At 43.7% G+C, this 19616-nt stretch overlaps 3 protein-coding genes across 5 annotated transcripts; 1 reads left to right on the top strand and 2 right to left on the bottom strand.

Moving 5' to 3' along the window:
• Positions 1–200: 200 nt before the first annotated feature.
• On the bottom strand, positions 201–8288 carry TCTN2 (tectonic family member 2). Its single transcript, XM_021532820.1, has 18 exons — positions 8104–8288; positions 7268–7381; positions 6915–6988; positions 6613–6808; positions 6308–6408; positions 5862–6058; positions 5501–5624; positions 4873–5008; positions 4188–4253; positions 3684–3809; positions 3348–3425; positions 2974–3054; positions 2550–2661; positions 2069–2172; positions 1550–1700; positions 778–903; positions 601–689; positions 201–448 (listed from the first exon to the last, which is right to left on the bottom strand). The coding sequence occupies exons 1-18, from the start codon at positions 8189–8191 to the stop codon at positions 342–344; spliced, it is 2070 nt and encodes a 689-aa protein (XP_021388495.1). The 5' UTR covers positions 8192–8288; the 3' UTR covers positions 201–341.
• Positions 8289–9189: 901 nt separating this feature from the next.
• GTF2H3 (general transcription factor IIH subunit 3) lies at positions 9190–14596 on the bottom strand. 2 transcript variants are annotated; one of them, XM_021532818.3, is made up of 13 exons: positions 14543–14596; positions 14313–14392; positions 13300–13409; positions 12602–12765; positions 12286–12348; positions 12021–12050; positions 11563–11591; positions 11404–11478; positions 11165–11218; positions 10882–10950; positions 10632–10767; positions 10513–10549; positions 9190–10425 (listed from the first exon to the last, which is right to left on the bottom strand). In XM_021532818.3, exons 1-13 carry the CDS (start codon positions 14550–14552, stop codon positions 10356–10358), a joined length of 927 nt encoding a protein of 308 aa, XP_021388493.1. In that variant the 5' UTR covers positions 14553–14596; the 3' UTR covers positions 9190–10355. The 2 variants fall into 2 exon arrangements, with proteins under 2 accessions (XP_021388493.1, XP_021388494.1); XM_021532819.3 differs by having other exon boundaries at positions 13300–13406.
• Positions 14597–14601: 5 nt separating this feature from the next.
• EIF2B1 (eukaryotic translation initiation factor 2B subunit alpha) lies at positions 14602–19418 on the top strand. 2 transcript variants are annotated; one of them, XM_021532781.3, is made up of 9 exons: positions 14602–14672; positions 16070–16171; positions 16248–16384; positions 16458–16574; positions 16764–16876; positions 17495–17563; positions 18209–18284; positions 18480–18605; positions 19032–19418. In XM_021532781.3, the coding sequence occupies exons 1-9, from the start codon at positions 14660–14662 to the stop codon at positions 19185–19187; spliced, it is 909 nt and encodes a 302-aa protein (XP_021388456.1). In that variant the 5' UTR covers positions 14602–14659; the 3' UTR covers positions 19188–19418. The 2 variants fall into 2 exon arrangements, with proteins under 2 accessions (XP_021388456.1, XP_077643391.1); XM_077787265.1 differs by lacking the exon at positions 14602–14672 and adding an exon at positions 14868–14880.
• Positions 19419–19616: the final 198 nt, after the last annotated feature.

Below are 19616 nucleotides of genomic sequence, written 5' to 3'. Positions count from 1 at the left end.
GAAGTGTGAAAAGTCTGCCCACTGCTCCAAAAATAGGTGGGCACAAGGGGTTTACTGCCAAGAGTTCTAGGAGAAGAGAACCAGCTTGAGAGGACAATGGTCCATCCATGAGGACAATCCCAAACCCGCTGCAGCCTCTGGGCTGGACTCGCCACCTTCTTGATGTCAACTCTGCACTTTGCTACTCCAAACTCAGAGTCTAGAGATTAAAGATAATTTATTACTTTTTATTTTAAGTAGCAGCCATTTTCTGTATGCTGTAGAAGTACTGATTTTATGTATCTTTCAAAGTTTACATAAATACTCTACAAAATCCAAGAATGTTTCTCCATAATTTTTACCTATCTGTTCCATAATTTAGAAAACCAAGGGTTGCTCATAATTGTTGCAAGTAAAACAAGAAATGCCAGAAACAGGCCTTTCGCAAGACTCTGGGAATATGGTTCTCCTGAAAAAAAAAAAAAAACAAAAACAAAAAATGAAAGTGTAAGCATGTGAGAGCGAAATTTTGGTTTATACAACAACCCAAAGATACAAATAAAAGTGTATGCAAATACGGCCTTTCATGTTTTGTGGCATAAACATTGATTATCATTTTACCTGTGTAAAAGCGTGTCAGTGGATAAAGGAGTTGTGGCCAGCACACCTCATTCTGATTGCAGTCAAACTCTGCATAAATCTTCTGATACCTGGAAAAAAGGAACTTCTTGGTCAACGTAATTCATGTTACATCTGCTGAACATAATGGGAGGTTATCAGTGTTTTTACCAAAACTACCTGGTCACTGGAGGAGGTGGTTGTGCTGGGACTTCAATGAACTGAACAGAAGCTGTGATGGGAAGAAAGCTGAGGGTGTTTCTGCAGCCAAGCCCACACTGGAACTGCCATAAGACTGTTGAGTAACTGTAACAAAAAGTGTGACTATTGCTTGAGGGATGGAAATGGAATTTAGACCCTAAACACAAGCAGGAAAAGACAAAACACACAGTATGTACGAAGAGGTTGATAATCCCTGGATTTTCAACTTCATACAAGGGGAGAACTTGCACAGTCTGGAAATGAGGTAAAACAGAACAGAATCCCACTTATTTGATAGGGATTGACTTGGTGGAGGAGGGGAAGTGTTTGCAGAGTGAAAATTCTCTGTTTCAGGAGAGAATAAAGCATTTAGCTCAGCTCCCAAGAGTTCTGCAATGGGGCAAGCCAGAACACAGGACAATCATGTTGATTCCACCACGTGACTCCTGATGGGATGCCCTGCGTATGCTTGCTGCTGGCAGCATCATGTGTTTTATTTAATATTTCAGTGAAGTATAAAGATGATCTGCTTTTAATCATTAATTTTTTCTTTAATTTTCATTTTAGAGGGAGAAAGGCTAACCTGGTTGTGATCAAAGGAATTTGGGTTGCAAAGTGAAAGACATGTAAAAAAAACCAGCAACAAAATCTACCCTTTTTGTCTGTAAAATTAATTTGGGATATGTTAGGTAAACAAGGTGCAAAATGAAGCATTTATTTGTCAGATAGTCAGAGACACAACTCACTTTACCTGATCTGCACAGCAAGAATTTCCTGCTGGGGAATCCCTTGCACTGCTCCCACTTTAGCAAAGATTATGCGAATATTTAGGTTTGCAGGAATATCTGGACAAAAACCTTTTAAGCCTCCAGTGCTCACATTAGAACTAAATGGATCAAGACCTGTGAAGAACAGAGAGATTTAAATGTAAATATTATGGGAAACATTATATATCCCATAATTAGATTATTCTCATAGCTCTGTAAAATGCTAGTAACTGTCATACAGGAACACATTAAAAATGTTTCCTCCTATAAAAAACACGTAAAGGACTACTTTATCAATGGATAAATACCGAGTAACATGTGTAAAATATTCAGTATCCACAGACATACTGAGTTATGTGCCTGTGTGTACACATATATGGATGGATGGATGCAGACACACATATCACAGGCTTTAGGTATTTGAAATTTGGATTTATTTTGACATGCTTTATTTACTGTATGTGCATATTTAGACTACAAAGAACAACACAAGCCTCACTTACGTATAATTTCCACCCAGTCATTTAGATCACTGTAATTGGAATTGTCCCTCTTTCCAATGTGAGTAGCTTGTATTAATGCATTCAATTTCTCAGTCACATTTCCTCTGCAAAGTAAGAATGTAACATCACACAGAATGTAAATTTGTACTGTCTTACCACTCTGGGTTGCAATATTACTGATCCTAAGGTTAGTTTCATCTGAAAGATGTTATCACACAACAAAAACAAACTTCAATTATTGAAGAGAAGAAATGGAAAAGTATCGCAGCCAACACAATCCTCATTTGAGTAAAGAGTGAAACCATCATTATAATTTCCCATCAAAAACAGAAGTGAGACTATTAACCACAGAAAGCTGAAACACACACATGAATATTTAAAAAGAATGTACCAGTGCTGATGGGAGGCACTTGTAGACAGTCACATAACGATCAACAAGAGGGATGAGGCAGGGATAAACAATTCAGCTTGTGTGGCTCACCTTAAAAGGCTGCAATCTTCATTAATATCAACTTCTAGAATGCACCCAGAGTATGAGTCTACTCCAAACAGAACTGGTCTGTCAGTTGTTGATGCACATAAACCTCTGCCAGCTGTGAAATGAAAACATCTTACTTGAGCTTTCCTATTATCCACCTTTGGATCTCCAGCTTTCAATTTTGCGCAAAACATCAGACATTAGAATGCAAACTCAGCGTGGTAGAGTTCAAAAACAGATACAAACAATTCAATTTTCCAATAAAGCATTAAAGGTTTTCTCACCGACCTTTGAAAGTTTGGGAAAGAAAAGCAAAATCTGGCAGGGATTTTTTATTAAAATATGTTTTGAAAAATCAAAAAACCAAATAAAGCTCCAAAACTTTATCATTAACTACAATTGAAGTTGCAACCTCACAAGCCAGTACCTGGCTGCCAAATGTCTATGCTTCCAAGAGGATCAGAAGCATTCAGATTTGCAGCTTTCAGTGGATTTCCAACTTGATACCCTAAACACAGAAGGGTAAATTATCAACACTGTAGAAGAATCCGTAAGCATTAGCATTGTTTTAAATATCATCAATGAAGTAAATGACAAGACATTTCCATTGTAGTGGGAATGGCCTCACTTTAAATGATCAGTATCTATGCAACAAAAGCCTAAGAACCACTCACTGCAGTAAGGCAGGAAGGTGAAGGCTGGCAACATTAAAAAGTACAAAAGACATATAAAATGTAATCACTGATAATATGTACAGTACAAATATTTTTACTTTTAATAGGCAAAATGAAGTATTAATACCTGGATTCTCAAACAGTTCCTCTCCATTAGTACTGTTTAAACTTAGAAATTCGACTGTGAATCTCTGTGTCAGGATTTCTGGTGAAAGAAAAAAGTATCACTTTTAAATAAGTAAATTAGCAAAATGTATGTTTCTATGTAGGGCACAAACTTCTGTCTCTCATTAGTGACAGATTCAAATTGACACAAATTAATGGAAATCAGACAAAATTTTTTTTCTGGAGTCTGAGGAAAGTTATTTTTAAGAAGAATTAGTAAATAAGAGATTCTATCACAGAATTTCCATACAGAAGACAAAGAAATAAATCAAAAACCATAAAAGAAATTTCCTGATACCTCCATCACATAAGCTTCCAAAGAAGACAGTGACATTTACTTGCTCAATGTTCTTGTCTTTCCAAATGAATTTATAATGTTCTGCAAAAGTTACATTCTGACACAGTACCTCAGCAGCAAGGTTTTCTGGCAGAAGGGAAAAAGAGAAAAAGAATTCTAATTAGAAAGCTCTGCTATTGCAGCTGAGAAAGAACACATTAAAACTGTGGCAAAATTCTGGAAACTACAACATTCATCTTTTTGAGAATTTACTTTACTGTTTCAGTGTGCAATGGTGCAATCCACCATGTATGCAACGTAAGGAACCTGATTTCCTGACCAACTGTGATGAACTGGAGTAAATTAAATACTTCTTGCTTTCCAGGAAGCCAGTTTAATTTTTCAGTCTTAGATAACATACAAAATTCCTCCTAATTGCAGCAGGTAAACATTTTAGACATCAAAATCTATTTCATATACAATCCAGGTTAAGTAAGAAACATTAATTAAATGGAAGAGACCTACCACTTTCAGTGATGAATTTGCCCCTGTCAGTGATGGCTCTGTAGAAAACATTTTGTTGGATGAAGTCTGAGAACGAAAAACAAACAAAGACTTCTGTTTTCACATCCAAGGTACAATCCTTGCTATGAAAACTCAGTAGGAAATTATTTAGAAAATTAATTTTGGTAAGGACTCAGACTGTTTATATATTTTGAAAGCAGAGCTAATTAACTGTGGGTCTTACAGAGGTAACATAGACTAACAAAATTAGACAATTATGGAGCATAAAATAAAATATGTTCATGCTGGTAATGACATTATTTCAAACTCCAGGATGACTCTTCATAAGTACAGACTTTTGTAATGCAGAGAGTAACCACTTCTCACTAACTCTGAAATGCTGATGCTGCACCCTCCTGACGGAAAAAGGGCTCTGCAAGAGTCTGAAAATGAGTCACCAGGAACAGGTAAATGGGACACAAAGGCCCATCCTGTATATCTTACCTCCTAAATCTTGGGAAACAGTGGGATACTTGCTAGAAGGTCATGAGAACCAGGAACAGAACATTCCCAAATGCTGAACTACAGCCGCCAGATAACACAGATGTTACATTTAACAACTGTGCCAACAGCCCTCGGGTTTGTTCTGTTCCGGCAGCTCTGAGAAACAATGAAACACATTCCTGCCTGGATTTGTGCAGCATACCTGCAGTGCCAGTGTTTATCCTCACATCATGGGGCAGGCCTTCCTTGTAAGACTCCAAATTGGTCAGGCACTTGACATCGAAGTTTTGGAGATAGGCCACGGGAGCATTCCCAACACACTGTCCAGCCATGGATTGCTGCAGGGGGTCACAGAAATGAGGAAAAAGCCCCTTGCTTTTCATTTGAAGATTACTTGTTAGTAAAATGTCCCACGTGTGCACTACAGCCACACATAACACTTTGACAAACAAGCTATCTGGTGTTATAAAAACACCTCAGCCTCTGGCAAAAGAGGTTAACATTTTAAAAGCACAGCTGTAAAAGTAGTTTCAATGTACACCATGACTTCATTTTTAAAATAATAATAACCAACAAGTGTCTCCAAAATGCATTACCTTTTGCAGGATGGAAAAGGGGATAAGGAAGGATAATGTTTACTTTTAATAGTAACTTTGTGGTTTTGTTTTGTGGTTTTTGTTTGCTTGGTTGAGGGGTTTTTGTGACAAATACACCCCACCATTTCCCAACATCAAGTTGCTGAAATTAGATGCAAAGCCATAAGAAGAGTGATGCAGGGAGTTCCAAACCAACCAAGAGGAATCAAAAGCTCATAAGCACAAAGTGATTACCTGGGGAACAGTAAAATACTCATCTTCTTCTGTTATAATTGGATCTCCTTCTCTGTAACCAGTGAAAGGTTTCCCAGGAGAAGTTTGTAGAGGGATCTTAAATGAATAAACTTTGGGTGTAGAACTGCAAACAAGTTTAAAAATTAAACTAAACTCTTTATCTCACACAAATAATTACAGGTTTGCTTTCATGCCTCCTGTTCTCATATACTACCAAAGACATTTCTCCACTTGCATTTAAGGCTTACACCCTAAAACCCTAATTTCAAAGTAACTTTCATTATAAAGACAAGTTATATGTTTGGTTGCATAATGAATGTGATGAGAGTGTGATGAGAAAATAATTTTTTTTAAGACTTACGTAGAGCCATGATAAAAATAGCCAAGAAATGGTGTGTTGTCAAGAGATGACTGTACACAAAGGAAGGGAAACCACTCAGGGGTATATTCCATTGACTGAGAAGAGCACAGCTGATCATAAGGTGGGTTTACATCCCCACCAAACACTCCAGTGAAACATGATCCATTGAATAACTGCTGCAAGTCTGGTGTACACTCCTGAAAGGGAAAACAATGGTCTTTTTTTAGCAAAGTAATTGCTATATTTACGGATATATAAAGCCAAACTTACAGGTAAATCAAGTAACTTTGTATAGAGAACATATTTACTTTCAGAAATACTGGAATATCCAAACACCCCCCCTTGGCCCATCTAGTCTGAAGCATTCAGTACCTGTCTCTCCCCACAGACAAGAGAGTCTAGAAACTTTGAAAACACTTAAACCAAGTTTAATAAGAAATAAGTACCAGATCACAGCAACAACGAATATCACAAGCTCCAGCTGTTAAATTACAAGGACAAGAGCCCAAGGGCTTAAATGCTTGGTTTGGGATGATAGTTGCATTTTCTGTAACAGAAGTAGAAGAGAAAATGAGTTTAAGTGGACTGAAGTTCAAATAAAAAGACAATGCACACTGCAGTTGATTCTGTGTAGAAACCTTTTTTTAAATTTCATTGATTGCTCAGTATCTCTTATTGCTGCTCAAATACCGATTTTTCCATACAGAGAGGAAAAGAACAGACAAAATGCCATTTCTTCTTTAGCACGTACCTGACACATTTCCTGCAAAGGAAGAGTTGGCAAATATTTCAGCTTGAATCAGGAGCTGTGCCAGCATCACTGAACCACGGCAGGCTAAAACCTGGAGTGTTTCCACCACACACAGAGGTGAGGGGCAGCACTCGGTGGCATTGGGCAAACACAGCTCCAGAGTTCTGTTGAGGCTTACAGTCACCTTGGAAGTGTTCTGGAAAACACAGAATAAAGTTTGACAGCTCTAATAGCTTGTATTAAATTGCTCTTCTGAGAGAGAAGCTGGAATGGAGTAACAGAAGAATCGGTATTCTACGTACCACACCAGGAGTTACATCCAAATTCCAATCTCCCACTCTTTTACTTCCGCTGCAATTTGCAAGTTGCAATTTTCCTATAACAAAATAAAAATTTTAAAGGTCATTTAGAAATGACTGGGAAATGAGAAGTACATTTAAACTCTTCTTGTGCCCCTCAAGCCCAGCTCACACAGAAACAACTGAAAACTAAGGGTTAATCACAGGAATGTCTGAAATTCCTGTTTCTGTACCAATTAAGACACTAAATGACATGCATTACCATTTCTCTAGTAATTTTTTCATCTAAAAATATTAACAATTCAAACGTATTTATTTACATGGGGAAAGGGGATTGAACTATATATTGTTCTTACCTGTCTCTGCATCTCTAGGACTTAAAATTATAGAAAAATTAACTCCTGAAGAATGGCCAAGAAAAAATGAATTGACTCTGGGCCCTGACATATGAATAAACGAAGGCTGAAAGACTGAAAAAAAAAAAAGGATAAAGAAATAAGTTGACTGAAAGAGGTAACATCTGTAAGACATATTGATCTCGTACCTGGGTTATATTCTTACACTCTTAGACTTTAAATTATCACAAACAGAAGAAAATGATCAGTAATGCCTAGTACAGGGTTGTATTTCTATTCTGGCCAAGTGTTGGAGGAGTGGGTGTAGCTTTGTATGCCACATGTTTACATGTGTGAAGATGCCCAGTAAACAGGCAGTAAAATAACATTACAGCACTTACAGCCCACGCAGATACTACACAGCTCAGCAATACCATATTTACCATTTCTTGCTGACTTCAGTTTGCACTTTTTCATTTATTTGGGCCATGAATTGTGTGAGGGATGTACCTGCGATACAGGAGCTGTGGACTCCTGAGTTCTGCATGTGGACACAGTGCCAAGTTTAGGGTTTGGAGTTGGGTGTTTCACTGGATTTTTCTTGCTACACTTTGCCAAGGTTGAAAGGTCCGATATAAAACTGCTTCAGCCTCCCGCTCCGTGCTGAGCAGCGGCAGAAGCTCCACGGCGGGCACGTTCGGGTTTGGGAGGGGAGCCCAAGACCGTCCCCTGGGGAGCCCTCAGGGTCCGCGCCGCTCCCCTCACGCTCCCCTGGGCAAATCCCGCCGCGGCCCGACCGCCATCCCCACACCCCCCGGAGGTCGCCATTCACGGCGGCCGCTCACGCCCTGACCCACCGGTGTCCCCGGCCAGCTGCCCGGGGCAGGGAGCCGCCCGCAAGAGCAGCAGCAGCAGCAGCGGCGCCCCGATGCCGGCAACCCCCATGGCGCTACGGCGGCCGCCCGGCCGCCATTTTGCAGCGCCAGCGCGGCGCCATGGCAACGCGGAGGGCGGGAACGCGGCCGCCTCACGGGAGGGCGGGAACGCGGCCGCCTCACGGGAACGGCGGGAACGCGGCCGCCTCACGGGGACGGCGGGAACGCGGCCGCCTCACGGGGGCGGCGGGAACGCGGCCGCCTCACGGGAACGGCGGGAACGCGGCCGCCTCACGGGAGCGGCGGGAACGCGGCCGCCTCACGGGAACGGCGGGAACGCGGCCGCCTCACGGGAACGGCGGGAACGCGGCCGCCTCACGGGAACGGCGGGAACGCGGCCGCCTCACGGGAGGGCGGGAACGCGGCCGCCTCACGGGAACGGCGGGAACGCGGCCGCCTCACGGGGAGGGCGGGAACGCGGCCGCCTCACGGGGAGGGCGGGGACGCGGCCGCCTCACGGGGAGGGCGGGGACGCGGCCGCCTCACGGGAACCCGGGCAGCGATGGTGGCGCCGGGGCAGCTCCAGACCCCGGGCCGGTCACAAATTAACAGAGCTAACAACGCTAACAAGCTTTAAGTGTGTGAGAAAATAAATAAATAAAGTTTATTTCTCAAACCTGAAAAAGGGAGTCAGCATGGTTTGGGAAGAGGGAGGTAGTATTGATTAAGAATTTATGGACCACTAGGATATCTTCCCATTTAAGGAAGAAACTAGTAAAACCAGCTCAGTAATTGTGCTGAAACAGATTGAAGCAGGTAAATGGTAATTCTGGTAGGAGACCAGTGACCCAAGAAACCCCCAAACCCAAAATAAGAGAAACTGAGCATGTGGACTAATGAGAATGAGAAGTGAGAGAGAGATTCATTAACCAATATGTATTAGAGTACTAATTATAAACAGAAGTATGTAACTTGTAGCAAACACTAATCATTTGTTTGCTAGTATGACTCAAACTCCAGGAAAATCATGTAGCTCACCCTTAAGTATCAAAGCAATATCTGACCACATTTGAAAAAGAGACAGTCTTTATTACAAAAGTTTTATACAACGTAAATTATAAATACAGCTTTCAAACAAAATGGCTTTTGTCAATGAAAAAAAGCTCGCCTTGTTAGGTTGGCAAGCCCAGAAATAACTGGCACTGCAGCTGTTACAGTGACAAAACCTGATGTGAATATCAACACCTGATAAATTCCTGTATACACACCGGGAAGGAAAAAACAACTCGTTTTCTATGTGGAAAAAAAATTCCTCTCTATTCCTTTCAGGAAAAAGGTCAAAACTACTAAATTATATAGTTATCTTTAGAAGGAGATACTGTTTGTTTCTTTAAATGAAAGCCACATTCAGAAGTACACAGCAGACCTTCCTGCCATAAAAGACACCAATCCAAAAGTCTTTGTTCTTGTCACATGTCAGTTGGAAACCCACATACTAAAAATAAGAAACGTGCCTGTTATCAGATTACAACTACATTTCTTGTTTTCCAGTTTCAAAATAAAACCTTGAAGACTAACCAGCTAGTCTGCATTTATTGATGCTATTTTAAACTAAGGGAGGCCTTTTCATCCACAAATGCAGAGATATCAAATTGAGAAAGAAATACCACAAGGACAGTACCGTCACAGGAATATGAATACATGTGAGTGCACATGCAGGGCAGTTAGCACCTTTTTTTTTTTTTTCCCAAGTGGTTCACAAACCATCTTGAAAATGATGGCTCATATTGCTAGTAAGAAGCTGAAGTCCTGAACAAAACTGTGCTATAATTCTGATCCTACACTAGAAATGGTCATTTTTAACTTTACACCAACATATAGAAAGAATTGAAGCTTTCTTGACTTTGAAAATACCTCAGAGGTGTGAAACTTGGCAGTGGACAGAATACCCTCAAATTCACAGGCTGTGTATCTTTACCAGGATGCAACTTCTGGTTCCTCTTACAGTAAAGAATTAGTATTTAAAACAGCACAGATTACATGGTAATACAGTGATTTGTTACTTAACAGGCCGCGTAGAAGACATACATTTTAAATATTTGTCCCCTAAGAAACAAGTAATAGCACTGCATACAGTTCTCTTTCATAACCAATAAAAAGTGCCATCAGTTTCTCAAGTAGGCTCCATTTCACGGCATTCCTGGAGGACGTAAAGATGTATTTACATAATGTTGCTATGCAGCTACCTTTAATTTCTTCTTCTTTGCTTTCATGACAGGTGGCAATGATATTTTGAAAGCAGTCCTGGAAAAAAAATATGGAAAAGCAACTGTCAGATACACTGAACATATTCGCACACCCACCCTTGAACTACAAAGAATAAACACTTACTCGCAGGTACTGCAGATAGGACTGAAGTTGCAGAATACTGAAAAATCAAAGAATTTGCTTTCACTAAAACAGGTCATTGGAACATAAGAAATCATATTGTTAAACATTTATAAACTTACTTGACAAGCACACAGAGCACACGTAGCCAATTTCAATGAGGTTCCGATGACAGAAGCAGGCAGCTCTGTAGTCAACATGAACAGGAGGTGGAAGGACAAGCTGTGATCTCTGCTCTTGATCAGGGAGAAAAACCCACTGCATGGATAGAGAGAAGTATTTTGTGAATTGGGATGGTATTCCTGTATTATCAGGTCAGTGAAGGGAATATCTCACATCTGACACACTGAAGTGTTTTTTTAAGTGACTTACCAACAAATACTGCAGAAGGGATGGCATGTGGGGCACTTTCAAATATATACCACCTGTAATATCACAGGCCTGGAAAGCAGAAACCATGATCAGATTGTTGTTTGATGACATGAACAGGGCACTTAAAATATCCCTGTACTGCAAAAGGCCTGCATGTCCAACTGTCAGATCCACTGAACATATTTCCACACCCACTCTTGATTAAAGGAAAGAGCTGAAGAACGTCTAACATCAAGTATTTATGAGTTAATATAAATGGTAAATAACAACAGCAAGTCTCTACCTGTTGCAGAAGACCTGAATCAGAGTCCAAGACACAGGCATCAATCAAAATACTCTGCAAGAGATGACATGCATGAAAAATAAATTTAGCCAAAACCCACACAGCCCTGTCAGTGTCACTGTCATGACTTGTTTCCATGATAAATGCCCTATAAATTATGTAATCATAAGATAAATTAACATTTGTGTTATTTACACAAAAATAAAAGGTAATATAAATAGAAAAAAGGCCAGCTTCACCTGTTTCTGTGCTGCAAAGATCACATTCATGAAATTCATGTATTGCAATGCGCTGTCTTCTGCAGCTTTTATGACCTAAATACAAATTCAAACTTGTTAGCCTACATATATCACTGGATTTCAAGACTAAAAGAAAACAGTGACAACAAAAGTTCTTACCAGAATCCTTGATTTAATTTCTTGATTGACTAAATATTAAAAAGAAAAAGAAATGCATCAACACCTTGTTTGCATCACCCCTTTAATTCTGTAGCATATGACACCTCAGAACATACTGGATGTTAGATCTAACAGGTCAGATAAAGTATCTATAGGAAACTATTTCCAGTCCCAGTGACAATTATCTATGGAGTAATTCCTCTCAACCTCCAGTTATTCCACAGAAATTCCAATTTATTTCCTTACAACAGAAAATCTCCATAAGGGTGTGGACTATTGATCAAGTCCTTTAACTTTTTCAATGTAGGCAACCTCAAAATAAACCTCCACCTATCAGTGCCAATTTTGGAAATGGGGGTGTATCCAAACATGTATATTTGTGTGTGCAAGTGTATTTATACCTGTTATTTAGGTTAAAATAAACCTTTCAGTGTTGAAAACAGGAAAAGAGGTGGTACCTTTTAGGTCTTTGCCCATCTTGTTGATGTCTACATTAGCTGGCATTAAGGAATCTACATTCCATTAGTGGAAATAACTCCATGATCCACACCACACATTCACCACCTCAGCCAATACACATTTTGATAAACACAAGCCACAGTTATCAGGCAAATGGTTCAGTTTTAAGTATTATAACAAAACAAGAAAACTAAAAGTTAGTACTATAAGAAACAGTGTTAAGAACACATAAAGGCTTTGAAGATTCTGTAATCAAAAGGATACAACAAAGTGCTTTAGCAAGTGATCCTGCTAACAGGGTTTCTGTTTGCTGGCCCTTCATGTCAGCTGCAATACAAGAAAAAGTGCAAAAGTTACTTTTATATACAAAAACAGCTGCTGGACCTAACAATACAAAATACTACACATTTTTATCTTTGGCCAATAATACTAAGGCAGAGGCCTGAAGTGTCAGGCCTGATAAACTCATCTACTTTAAGCATATTAAAATTCATATGATGAAAACAGAGGACATTTCTGCAACTCCTTGACAGTCCAAGCGTTTTCCAATTCTGCAAGCCTAGAATTTTCTTCTGCTTACTCTTTGTCATGAGGTCTTTAATCTCTTCTGCAATTGCATCATTTATTGCTGTTAATAATTCATATTTTCCATCCTTGCTGCTGGAGCAGTTAGATTCCATGGAAGGGCCTCCCTCTCCGAAGGGATCTGCAGCAGCCCAACGCTTCCCAGGGTACAGGAAACGGCTGAAACAGAGGGAAAGCAAAGTATTCATGTAAGAAAAAATGCTATAAATTAATCAGCTGCAGATAACAATATTCTGAAGTTTCATTTAAAATCTTTCTAATACGTTAGGCATTTGTAAGTTAGGTGACCTTCAACTTAAACTGGAGTAAAACCCACATTCAGCTCCCTCCTTTTAAGACATCTCTTAAGAGATCTGGTGAAATTCTTCAGCTGCACTTGAGGGTAGATCCTGAGATTCACAAACATCTGGAGGTAAAAATATCCCCTAAACAGGGAACTTCTTCAATTTGCATTGTTCCACTCCACACATATTCTACCATTCTCTCTCCGTGTATTTTTAAGTCTATTTAAGCCTCCCTTCTAAGTCCTTTTGTTGCTTTGTAAGTCATTAAGATTCTTTCCTACTTAGTTTCAGCTAATTTCTTTTTTTAAGACCATGATATATTACACAGTTTTAACTTGGTTTCTTGCCATCAAACAAGAAAATCAGGAGACAGATAGAGGAAACTGGAAACCTTTAGAAGCAGCTCTACCTTTCCTGAGTGTGACTTGCTATTACAGCGAGTTTGTTGGTGCGATTCATGAGCAGGTGAGAGTTTCCCAGCACCATCACTGCATCGATGCATTTCGACAGGGTGAACTGCTGGAAAAAAGAACAGAGCAGATGTAGCACAGTAACATTTACAGAGAAGCAATTCAGAAATAATCTGTGAAATTGTTGCAGTTTAAAAAACCTAAATTTGAAGATGCAGAATGAGCTTTTGCTGTTGAAAAAGCTCTAATGAACACAGAATGCTGCATAGGTATTTCAAAATGTTATGTGTAGTAAATATAATCTGCGCTATTCTTTATATGAAATATGCAATATTAGATACTTGTTAGATTATGCCCGTTTATATTAGTTCCCCCCCACCTTTGCAGGCAAGACTGGGTGTATATTAGAAACTGATTTACAAGTAAAAGGATTTGGCTTGGCCAGGAGATGGGCCATGTCAAGACTCCATGGGACTCCAGGTGTTGATCATCGGGTGCTGACCATCCCATAAACAGCCCAAGATGGATCTCATGGAAATCCTCAGACCAATACACGTGAATGCAGCGTTCCTGTAAATCTCATCAGGGATTCACCTACTCCAGACACTGAATTATTCCTCCTCATCACCAAAAAACCTATAGACTCTGAATAGAAGAAAAGACTGATTGCTGAAATCTTGGCCTCAAGCAGAATTTTCCCTATAAAAACCGCTTGGGCCAAGATAGAGGTGTGTGGGCATAGGGGAAAACCTCTGCTGAAGCTGACTCCTTGTTGCACACCCAGGGCCGACCCTGGGCTGGGCTCTGTTCTTTCCTTGTGGCTGGCTAGATAGAATTTGACCGCTAATAAAATCATTTTTTATTTTTAATCTGGCTGAATAAATTCTCATTTATAACAAAAAAGTATTACGATACCTGTTACACCCGAACATTAGCACAGTTCAGAAATGAAAGAAAATGACCGTTTCCCCCAGAAATGGCCATCAGCAGTGCCAGCGCCCAAAGGCCGTACCTCAGCCTCTCCCAGAGCCCTCTTCCCCCACCAGATCGGGTTGGTGTCGAGGACGACGATCAGCAGGCTCAGCTCATCATCTGCAAAGGGAGCGCACAGCGGCGTCACTGCGGGCCCCCGGCAGAGCGGTGAAGCCCCGGGGCCCCGCTCCCGGCCCCGCTTCCCCACGAGCCGCCCCCAGCGCGCTCCGCAGCGCGCCCGGACCCGCCGCGCCGCCGGGCCGCGCTCACCCGCGCTCATCGCGCCGCCCGGGCAGCGGCGGCCGCGGCGCCCGCGGATGACGCCCGGCCGGCGCTCCGCATCCGGCACGCCCCGGGCCGGCCCTGCCCAGCCCCGGCGGAGCGGCGATGAGCACGGACGGTAACGGGGGCGGTGGGCACGGAGGGTAACGGGGGTGATGGGCACGGAGGGTAACGGGGAGGAGATGGGCACGGAGGGTAATGGGGAGCGATGGGCACGGAGGGTAACAGGGGGGCGATGGGCACGGACGGTAACGGGGGGCGATGAGCACGGACGGTAACGGGGGCGGTGGGCACGGAGGGTAACAGGGGGGCGATGAGCACGGACGGTAACGGGGGCGGTGGGCACGGACGGTAACGGGGGCGGTGGGCACGGAGGGTAACGGGGGGCGATGGGCACGGACGGTAACGGGGGAGCGATGGGCACGGAGGGTAACGGGGGGCGATGGGCACGGAGGGTAACAGGGGGGCGGTGGGCACGGAGGGTAACGGGGAGGAGATGGGCACGGAGGGTAACGGGGGGCGGTGGGCACGGAGGGTAACGGGGGAGCGATGGGCACGGAGGGTAACGGGGGGCGGTGGGCACGGAGGGTAACGGGGGTGATGGGCACGGAGGGTAACGGGGGTGATGGCCACGGAGGGTAACAGGGGGGCGGTGGGCACGGAGGGTAACGGGGAGGAGATGGGCACGGAGGGTAACGGGGGGCGGTGGGCACGGAGGGTAACGGGGGCGGTGGGCACGGGGGGTAACGGGGGCGGTGGGCACGGGGGGTAACGGGGGTGATGGGCACGGAGGGTAACGGGGGGCGGTGGGCACGGAGGGTAACGGGGGCGGTGGGCACGGAGGGTAACGGGGGCGGTGGGCACGGGGGGTAACGGGGGTGATGGGCACGGAGGGTAACGGGGGACGATGGGCACGGAGGGTAACGGGGGTGATGGGCACGGAGGGTAACGGGGGGCGATGGGCACGGGGGGTAACGGGGGTGATGGGCACGGAGGGTAACGGGGGGCGGTGGGCACGGACGGTAACGGGGGTGATGGGCACGGAGGGTAACGAGGAGGAGATGGGCACGGACGGTAACGGGGGGGCGATGGGCACGGAGGGTAACGGGGGTGATGGGCACGGAGGGTAACGGGGAGGAGATGGGCACGGACGGTAACGGGGAGGAGATGGGCACGGAGGGTAACGGGGGAGCGATGGGCACGGAGGGTAACGGGGAGGAGATGGGCACGGTGGGTAACGGGGGGCGGTGGGCACGGAGGGTAACGGGGGAGCGATGGGCACGGAGGGTAACGGGGAGGAGATGGGCACGGAGGGTAACGGGGGGCGATGGGCACGGAGGGTAACGGGGGTGATGGGCACGGAGGGTAACGGGGGTGATGGGCACGGAGGGTAACGGGGAGGAGATGGGCACAGAGGGTAACGGGGGGCGGTGGGCACGGACGGTAACGGGGCCGCGGGGCAGCCCCGGGAGGCGCCGGACCAAGCCGGGCCTGACGCTCCCCGTTGCCTTCCAGATCTGATCGAGACGTTCAGGGCGCAGCTGAGGGACGACCCCGATGTCGCCTCGGCCGTGGCCGCCATCCGCGCGCTGCTGGGGTTCCTCAGGCAGGACCGAGGTGGGCCCGGGTGCCGCCGGCTGAGCCGCGGCTGCCGCCGGGGCGAGGCTCTGACCACGCGTGTCTCTCTGCCCAGGAGAGACCATCCAGGGGCTGCGGAACAGCCTGCGGGACGCCATCGACACCCTGTCGCGGGTGGACTCCTCGGTGGCCGTGTCCTCCGGCGGGGAGCTCTTCCTGCGCTTCATCAGCCTCACCTCGCTGGAGTACTCGGTAAGGGCTGCCCGCCCTGCCCGCGCTGCTGCCGGAGCCTGCCGCCGCTCACGGGCATCCCGCTCTTTGCCAGGACTACTCCAAGTGCAAAGAAATCATGATCGAGCGCGGGGAGATCTTCCTGACCAAAGTCTCTCTCTCTCGGAACAAAATCGCCAAGCTGTGTCACCCTTTCATCAGAGACGGTGCTGTGAGTAGGCCGGGGCAGCGTCGCTCCTGTTGGGTTCTGCTGCTGCTGGCAGTGAGGGAGGAACAGGAGGGGAGAGGAGTCTGATGGGGACTTCTGCACAACGTTGTTCTGCACGGCAAGGCATGATAAAAGTCAAGGTTTCCCGAGGCTCAGCAGATGTAATGTGTGAATTTATTTCTGTCCTGGCAGCGAATACTGACACACGCCTACTCCAGGGTGGTCCTCAGGGTGTTGGAAGCAGCTGTGGAGTCCAAGAAGCGATTCAGTGTTTTTGTTACTGAATCACAGCCAGATGAAGCAGGGCGAGTATTCATTGATTGGGTTTTATCTTGGTTCATAGGGTAAGTTACAGCTACCATCCGACTGGTCCTGCACTAAGAAAAGCTGCTAGGCTTGGTCGGAGCATGATAAACAGCAAGTATCGCTCATATCACATTATTCTGGACAAGTGAAAAAAATATCTAAAAAATATTGGTAATTAACTTTCCATACTCAATATCCTAATTAGTGTTATCTAGGTCTTCTTCAAAGGTTCACAACTTCTGGTCAGTGCCAGGCAGCCCTTGGGAGATAGGAGACAACTGCTTTATAATTATCTCTTTAAGAAGTAGGCTAAAATAATCAGTATTATGTTAATCATAGCAAAGTAAAATATATAGCTAACAATGTCATTTAAAGATGCCAAATAATTCCTTCAGAGCAGATGTTGTTGTATAAGTGAAGGAGTAAACCCTGCACCCTGCATAATACATGTCACTAACAACACGTAACAATTCCTTCAATTTCTATATCATAACTCATTTTCTGTTCTACCAGAAGGGGAATGGGGGTGGTCATAGGCTTCAGTCTTTCAGACAGTACTTTCATATTATTGTCTCTAAAAAAATTAATTTTTAAGGTCCAAACATTTTCTTTAATAGGCAAAAAATGGCAAAAGCTCTAAGGAAGCTGAACATTCCCGTGACTGTGATTCTGGATGCTGCAGTTGGGTAAGTCAGATTATAAATATTTTTCATCATAATTTCATTTTGACAGTAAGACAGAATAAACTCACATGTTAACAGCTTGTTCAAACCCCAGGAATATTACTTAGTTTGTCAGAGTCATCCAACAGGCTAAACGAGTTACAGCTTCAGGTGCACAATTACAATGTGTCAGCTACAACACAAGCATTTGATTTTGCGTGTTGGAATGAAAGAAGGAACCAGACCTAAGAATGTGTACAGATCTGTAAAAAAGAACTGAGGTGCTAAACAAAGAAGCCACTTTTTTTCTCCTAATTTACAAAAGTGTTATAATTTTTTGCTTTCTTAAGGTATTTGCTAAATTACCACTGCTTAGTACAAGTCCAATACATGAGAAAAAAACTACAATCTGAACATTCTTATAGAGTTCAGCTTCTTCCAGCATTTACAGAGTTGCCAGGGTCAGCTATGGCTGGGGAAGAAAAGGCTGCTTAATATTCCTGCAGGGAAGCAGATGAAATCTCACTCCAAGGATGTGGACTTATAAGCGTTGGATGGAACTAGTGGAGAAAATTGAAAGACTGTTTGAATTACTCACTTCTGTTCTGTTCAGCAAGTCATTTGTCATATTACCCAGTAATGCTTGGTTTTTTTGACCCTTTTTAACAGCTACATTATGGAGAAAGTGGATCTGGTGTTAGTTGGTGCTGAAGGTGTAGTTGAAAGTGGAGGTATTATCAACAAGGTAATTGTGAATTTCTTACATCATTCTGTAAACTCTGGCCTTTTAAAGTTTGGTTTCTCTGAAGCATTTAAAGCTTTTTGAGAAGTCTCTTCCATTTGGATTTTATCCAGTAAATGTCTGTTGATTGTTGGAAGCTGGGCAATATTGTCAGGCAAGCACTGAGTCTGCAATGTTCTTTTCCATCTGTCTCCACAGATTGGCACCAATCAAATTGCTGTATGTGCCAAAGCCCAGAATAAGCCATTTTATGTGGTAGCAGAAAGTTTCAAGTTTGTCAGACTCTTCCCTCTCAATCAGCAGGACGTTCCTGATAGGTTTAAGGTAAGAGAAACTCAACTTCCATCTTACCCAGCTAAGGTGCACACTGGTGTGTCTGTGAAAAATTGTCTTCTAAGCATCTCTGATTATCTGCATCTCTCTGCTGTGGTATATTTTGGGGTTGCTCCATGGTACAGTGAGGCACCAAACAGCCACAATTTGTCCTGATACTGATACTCTGTTCCTAAAGCAGTTCCTTTAGGCCACAGGAGCAGCTGAGGGTAAGAAACAGTTAAACCAACAAACTCCAGAATTACAAATTGTACTTTTTACACGAGATAAAAGAGCTAAGACCAAGATGGCACCAGTCTGTGCACTTGACTTCCTTCAGTTTTACCACAAACACCTGCTTGAGGCTGTAGTGCTGCTCTTGCCCAAAAGAGGATTAACTTGCAGTTGTGTAGTAACAAATGGTCTGTTTCCTCCTAGTACAAAGCAGACACTCTGAAAACGGGTCAGAACCTGACAGAGGAGCACCCCTGGATTGACTACACCTCCCCTTCACTGATCACACTGCTGTTCACAGACCTCGGTGTGCTGACTCCTTCAGCTGTCAGTGATGAACTCATTAAACTCTACCTGTAACTCAGAGACTCCTGCACAGGATGTGTCATCAGGGCTTTAAGAACTTGGAGGATGATAAAGGAACATGGCAAGGAAATGAAATGCCATTAGAAGGATTAACATAATTATGGACCACTATTGAAAAAAATTCCCAAAGCTACGACAGCTTCCAAAGGCCACAACTAAATTATTTTAAAGAGGGATGGAGTTATTTTGATACCGTAAAATAAAATCCCTTATGGTGTATCCAGATTCATTCTTAGGTGTGCTGTTACTGATCTGTGGTACATACTTGAAAAAAACAAAATTACAACATGCACAAGGCTGCTGATGGAAACCTGCAGCTCCTGCCACACCAGAGTGGTGCTTTTAGCTTTGTTCTCAACAACTGCAGGCTCTGTGTCTTTAGGGGTGCCAGGTCTCTCTGGGAAGAAATTAGATCAGCTCTCT

The sequence above is a fragment of the Lonchura striata genome, chromosome 18, assembly GCF_046129695.1.
Source record: "Lonchura striata isolate bLonStr1 chromosome 18, bLonStr1.mat, whole genome shotgun sequence".
Lineage (NCBI taxonomy): Eukaryota > Metazoa > Chordata > Aves > Passeriformes > Estrildidae > Lonchura > Lonchura striata.
Note: the sequence above shows the minus strand (reverse complement) of the source record. Positions and strands in the feature narration are given on the sequence as shown.

Bases quoted from the DNA above. Each gene is read 5' to 3' on its own strand.
- TCTN2 (XM_021532820.1), bottom strand. From the start codon at position 8,191: ATGGGGGTTGCCGGCATCGGGGCGCCGCTGCTGCTGCTGCTGCTCTTG. The intron at 4,254-4,872 runs GTATGCTGCACA...TTTCGTTCTCAG, and splicing joins GATAAACACTGGCACTGCAG to ACTTCATCCAACAAAATGTT. The intron at 3,810-4,187 runs GTAGGTCTCTTC...CCCTTCTGCCAG, and splicing joins CAAATTCATCACTGAAAGTG to AAAACCTTGCTGCTGAGGTA.
- GTF2H3 (XM_021532818.3), bottom strand. The intron at 12,051-12,285 runs GTATCCTTTTGA...CAGCTAATGTAG, and splicing joins ACTTGCTAAAGCACTTTGTT to ACATCAACAAGATGGGCAAA. The intron at 10,550-10,631 runs GTAAGTTTATAA...TTGATTTTTCAG, and splicing joins GTGCTCTGTGTGCTTGTCAA to TATTCTGCAACTTCAGTCCT.
- EIF2B1 (XM_021532781.3), top strand. The intron at 16,385-16,457 runs GTAAGGGCTGCC...GCTCTTTGCCAG, and splicing joins TCACCTCGCTGGAGTACTCG to GACTACTCCAAGTGCAAAGA. The intron at 16,877-17,494 runs GCGAGTATTCAT...TTTCTTTAATAG, and splicing joins TCACAGCCAGATGAAGCAGG to GCAAAAAATGGCAAAAGCTC.